Source organism: Pteropus medius, unplaced genomic scaffold (genome assembly GCF_902729225.1).
Source record: "Pteropus medius unplaced genomic scaffold, Ma_sr-lr_union100, whole genome shotgun sequence".
Taxonomy (NCBI): Eukaryota; Metazoa; Chordata; class Mammalia; order Chiroptera; family Pteropodidae; genus Pteropus; species Pteropus medius.
The window spans coordinates 9,158,494-9,164,493 of NW_024355990.1; the positions used below are offsets into that span (position 1 = coordinate 9,158,494).

A 6,000-nucleotide genomic window follows, 5' to 3' on the forward strand; every position below is an offset into this window, starting at 1 on the left:
TGCTTTAGACAGCTTTGTAATCTGGTTCTCTCTTTCCCCCTCCCCCCACAACCCAACCCACACATGACCTGCCATCTCTAATCTTGCTATTAATCTTGTTTGCAGGTGGTTGGCATAATTGGTTGTGCAGGATCTCTTATATTCCTCACATACCTGATTTCATTCATCTTTCGCAAGTGGAGAAAAAATAATGGCTTTTGGTCTCTTAGTTTTTTTATCGTAAGTATCAACATATAGACATATACACATTTATGTTAAATTTCTTAAAGTTTGTTTTTAAAAATGCAAAATTAAGTACGAATTCTTAGAACGGAGTTACTTCTTTTGTACTTCCATTATTGGGCTATGTTCATGGTTTCAGGTGTTTTTTGTTCATTTTCTTTCTCCTATTTTCCATCTGTTCTTTATGGTTTCTCTTTTCCACCTTTGTTTCTTTGTAAAGAGACAAAATATCTATAGATATCTTGGTGTGTTACAGCTGAAAGACTAGGCCATTTTGGACAGTCCCTCGTTTTACAGAGTGGGCAAAACTGAGAATCAGATTTGAACCCAAGCCTTTCAACTCAGTGAGATTTTCTTCCTGAATAATTCTCCTTATTTTAAAAAAAAAGTGTTAGGTGGCCATATTGACTAATAACATAAGCAAATAAGTGTGGAAAAGTTTAAACAATAAATGAATTTATTACTTTAAGCCAAATTCTCTATTGTATTTCCTTCCCCATGCCTTTTTGACATCTTGACCAGATACCATAGCTTTCTGACCATTTCAGATATTAAAATAATTTCATTTTGTTAATGAAGCCTATTCTCCATATCTCTTAACATTTTGTTAAAATTTTTCATGTCCTTGCTGCATTCTGAGAAATGTTTCAGACTTTTTTTCCCAATTCATTTGTTTTTTATTAAGCTTAAGCTGTGTCTAAATTATCTTTAGTCTTTGACGATTTTTGAAATTTCAGTTTTATTTTCCAAAACTATATCTGGTTCTATTTAAAGTATGCCCAGTTGTTCCTCTTAGTTTTTTGTTACTTGCTTGTGTTTTTCACTCCACATTTGATTTCCTTATATATTTAATTGAAAATAATATTTGTATTTGTTATTTGACAATCTAATATCTAAAGTCTTCAATAGTTTTACTTTGTTATTTTTTCCCATGCCTGATTCACATTTATTGTGGCTTTTTACCTTGTATGTTTGATATATATATTTCTTATTGGTAGCTCATATTTGGTTGACCGTTAAGTATGGAACTTCCCAGATCCTAAATTGGAGATGTTTTCATCCCCAAAGAGTTTTCAGTTACTTTTATAAGAATTGACAGTATAGAATTAACTAGGATTGCATAAGCCATTTTTAAAGTACCATGCCTTAATATGAGATTTGTAAGAAACACGCATAAAGAGGGTTTTGTCATGTTTCCCTGGAGGTATTTGCAGGGAAAGGCCTTAAGGAGGCCTTAAGGAGGGCCTCAGTCCTAGCCTCCTTACCCCTGTGCCAGAGTAAGCATCTCATGCTGCCCAGATTTAGTGTTTAGTGGTCCAAGTAATGGACCAATAGTTTAATGATCCAAGTCAGGTTTTGAGCTTTGTATGTGCCCTTGAAGAATTCCCTCACTTTTTTTCTGAGACTAACCCTTCATTTAAAGGAATTTTGTTAACTTCCCTATTTATTTGTATGATGTGGGTCCACTAGGGTACCTATTCTTCCATATTTCTACATATAGGAGTCCACAGCTGACTTTTAACACTGCAGTGGTATAAAGCAGTGAATATAGACTAGTTTCTAGCAGATGGAAGAGTAAATATAGAATGGGGAAGTGGAAACGAGAAGCGTTTCACTATTCCTTAAAATGTATTGTTGCTATTGTTGCTTGCCAAAAGGAAGAGTTAATGAAAGGATTTCTTTTATTTTTCTGATGGGTGAGACAAGATAAATGGACTAATTCAAGCAATATCTTTAATATAAGTGCTATGGCCAGTAAATATTTGAGGAGATTCTGATAAAAGGTTATAAAATAAGCTAATGAACCCCTAGATTATTTTAATTTATATTGTTGTTATTTTCCTTCAGAAAATGTTTTTTATGTTTTTTTTGTATTATCTGTTTCATATGTGGAGGTTTTGGTACCTAACACATTATGCCTTGACTTGATGTGTGATCAGTTGACTTATGCAATATCTTCTAGTAAAAGTAATAGTGGTTGAATGTGTGGGCTCTAAAGTCAGACAGCCCCAGGTTTGAATCCTTCTTTTATTATTACAGGTCGTGGTAAATCTTTTAAGTATTTATGTCAGACTTCATTGAAATTCTGTGTTTCATTTGTAATGATAGTTTGATGCTTCTTAAAGAGGAAAGCCTAACAATATTGTGGTATATGAGGTGGAAATTGAAAATAGGAATGTCTCCTAGGAAAACAGATTATTCATAGAAAATATCGTAAAATATTAAATATGACAGAAGATTATAATACCTCTGGATTTTTTTTATTCTAGTTCTCAATACTTGCAGTTATCATCCTGCTGTTAACTTTTTCTGGAGACTCCAGCTTGATTTTATCCATGATTTTAATGCCTTTTTACACTTTAGTTGGATTTATCATATTTGTGATACAGGTAAGTAAGCAATATCACCTAGTGAGCCTTGACCATGTATCCCATTAAAAACTCTTTATGTAGTGTTGGAATAGATTCATTTTGTAAAACTTAGAAATTATTTAATGTTTATAAGCTCTGAAAATAAGATTTTAAAACTGTATAAAGTTGAAAGTTGTCAAATTCACTGAGACCAGTATTCATACTCATAGAGAAGCAGATAAATCCATCTAACAATGCAGTGGGAAGAGACTCAGTCTGAGCATGATGTGGAAGATTCTCATTTCAGTTTTGGTGACAATCTGAAATTCTTATTGTGCTTAAATATAGGTTTTCCTAAATTATTGGAGATGTGACATATTGTGCTTTTTGATTTCATACCACTTAGTGTCCATAAGTTGCTTTTAGAGTGTGTGAATTGATGAGGGAAGGAAAGCATGATGTCACTAAGAACTTCTGGGAGAAACCAAGCACTACTGAGAATTCTGAGGGACTGCCGACGCTATCACCTTCGTCACAGTTCTATATTTTGTCTCTCCCACTGAAAAGACACTTGTAAATCCCCACTACATAGAATTAAAAAACAAAAAGTATCGGAAATTGTAACCAAGGAAGGATGTCGGCTCATCAGCAGATTTTAGTATTAGAGAACAAGTCTTGTCCCAACTCATAGAATATTCCCCAGTGGCCCATGGAACATCAAGAACAATGGAGGCATATTTATAAGTTTTATATTCATAAAGCAGAGAAACTTTATGTAACCCTTGTTTTTCTTCAACAGCTGTCCTTGATGTATTTGAGAAGCCCCAAAAATCTGGATGATGAAATAATTAGTACTCAAAACACCATGTTTTTATCATTATTAATAGTAAGAAAAATTTTCTTCTTGACTATATATATTGTACAACATTCAAAACCATGTGATATACTTGATCTTATTCAAAGAATGGGAAATTTAAATATCCTAAAAATATCTGCTCTTACTACATTGTACATTCAAATATAATGGCAGTAAAATCTAAGGGTATTTTTCTATGTAGTCGTTGACAGTAATATATATACCAGAAATTCTAAAGTCTTAATTGCTATTGTTGATATGGATTAATTGATATAGATTGTTGATATATGTATCCAAAGACAATTTGAAGTGCTTTATAAGAAATACCACAGATGCTGTGTGACTAAAAATCATTTCAATAGGGATTAAAAAACAAGCTAATTTGAATAATGAAGAAGAAAGAGGAAAAATTAAGTGGAATTTTATACTGAGAAAAGATACTGAGGTAAAATATACTTCTATGTATTGTGGTAACTGAGGCAGAAAAGGGAAGCACATGGATTACAGGCCTTTTGTTTTCGCTTAATGGCAGGAGAGTAGTTTATCAAGGGAGAAAATTTCCTAACTTTTTTGTAAGTTTATAAATTTATAAAGTTATATACATTTTTACATGGGTCTTTGTATAATGAATGTATATTCTTCCTATTTTGTCAATGTATGTGGAGATGGTCCATATATAGTCATTTTGAAGTGAACATTAATAAATAGTAAAGTTATATAATTAATTGATTGGGTCATATAGTCAAATATTCAAAATGTGCAACTCTGCCTAATGTTACAAACAAACTCTGAAACCTCCAAGCCTAAAGATAATAGAGATTAATTCTTCACTCTCATAAAGTCCAATGTGGATTATGTGGCCCTCCTCCATTTTGTAGCTCTGTCATCTGAAACTCTTAACCTCCAGTTGCCACTGCAGGGGATGAGGTTAGAACACTGCATAGGATGTTAGAGGTCAGGCCAGAAGTGGTGTGCATGACTTCCTACGGTATATGCTTCATCGTTCCTTGTCTACTTGTTTTTAGTCAGTTATATATGTGGTTGTAAAAACCACATGTATTTTCTTCAGATGTAAGTTTTCCTTTCAGCTTTTTAAAATGTGATTAAAAATGACATAAAATTTGCCATGATAACCATTTTTTAAGTGTATAGCTCAGTAGCCTTAAATATATTTACATTTTTGTGAAACGGATCTCCAGAATTTTTTATCATGAAAATCTGAAGCTCTATATCTATTAAACAACCACTCTCCTTTTCTCCCTCCCCCTTGCCCCTTGTAACACTATTCTACTCTGTTTCCATAAACCTGACTACTCTAGTACACATATAAGTGGAATTACATAGAGTTATCTTTTTGTAACTCGCTTATTTTACTTAACATAATGTCTTCAAAGTTCACCCATGTTGAAACATATGACAGGATTTCCTTCCTTTTTAAGACTGAATTGTATTCCATTATATGTACATTTTATATATCCATTCATCTGTTTGTGGACTTTTGGGTTGCTTATACCTCTTGGCTATTGTGAATAGTTCTACTAAATAAATGTGGGTTTGCAAGTATCTTTTCAAGACCCTGCTTCCAGTTCTTTTGGACATGTATAGGATTGCTGAATCATATGGTAGTTCTATTTTTTATTTTTTGAGGAGTCTTCATTCTGTTTTTCATAGTGGTTGCACCATTTTACATTTCTGCCAACAGTGCACAAGAATTCCAATTTCTATACATCCTTGCTAACACTTGTTATTTTCCAATTTTTTGGATAATAGCCATTCGAGTGGGTGTGAAGTGGTATCTCATTATGGTTTTGATTTACATTTCTCTGATTAGTAATGAACTTCTTTTTATATGTTTGTTGGCTGTTTGTATATCATTTTTTGAAAAATGTGTGTTCAAGTCCTTTGCCCATTTTTAAACTAGGTTATTTGATTTTTTGTTGTTCAGTTGAGGAGTTCTTTATATTTTCTAGTTATTAACCCCTTATCAGATATATGATTTGCAAATATTTCTTCCATTGTGTAGGTTACCTTTATTTTGTTTCATTTTATTACTTTTTTCTTTTTAATTTATTTTTTAATTTTTAAATTTTCTAATTTTTTCATTTATTTATTATTTTATTTTTTATTTATTTTTTATGCCTTTTTACTCTGTTGATGTGTCCTTTGATTCACAAAAGTTTTTAAGTTTAATGTAGTCTTATTTGTTTATTTTTGCTTTTGTTGCTTATGCTTTTGGTGTCTTTTCAAGAAATCATTGCCAAGTCAAATGTCATGAAGCTTTTCCCTGTTTTTTTTCCTAGGAGTTTTATACTTTTTGACCTTATATTTAGAACCTTAATAGAGTCAATTTTTGTACATAGTGTAAAATAAGGGTCCAACTTCATTCTTTTGCACATGGATGTCCAGTTCGCCTAACTCCATTCATTGAAGAGATTGTCCTTCCCCAATTGCATGGTTTCGGCATCCTCATTGAAGGTTATTTGACCATATATATGAGGATTTATTTCTGGACTCTTTATTCTATTCTATAGTTCTGTTTGCAGATACAAGTTTGGAACCTGATGTATTTAT

General features: G+C 32.2%; 1 protein-coding gene across 2 annotated transcripts in view; it reads left to right on the top strand.

The window, feature by feature from the left end:
* The window catches only part of ABCA10 (ATP binding cassette subfamily A member 10), a 51,261-nt gene that overhangs the window by 35,175 nt on the left and 10,086 nt on the right, over nt 1-6,000 (top strand). For both annotated transcript variants that reach the window (XM_039859307.1, XM_039859308.1), the window contains exons 25-27: nt 106-219; nt 2,493-2,612; nt 3,373-3,459. In XM_039859307.1, coding sequence (XP_039715241.1) covers nt 106-219; nt 2,493-2,612; nt 3,373-3,459 — 321 coding nt within the window. The remainder of the gene's footprint in view (nt 1-105; nt 220-2,492; nt 2,613-3,372; nt 3,460-6,000) is intronic.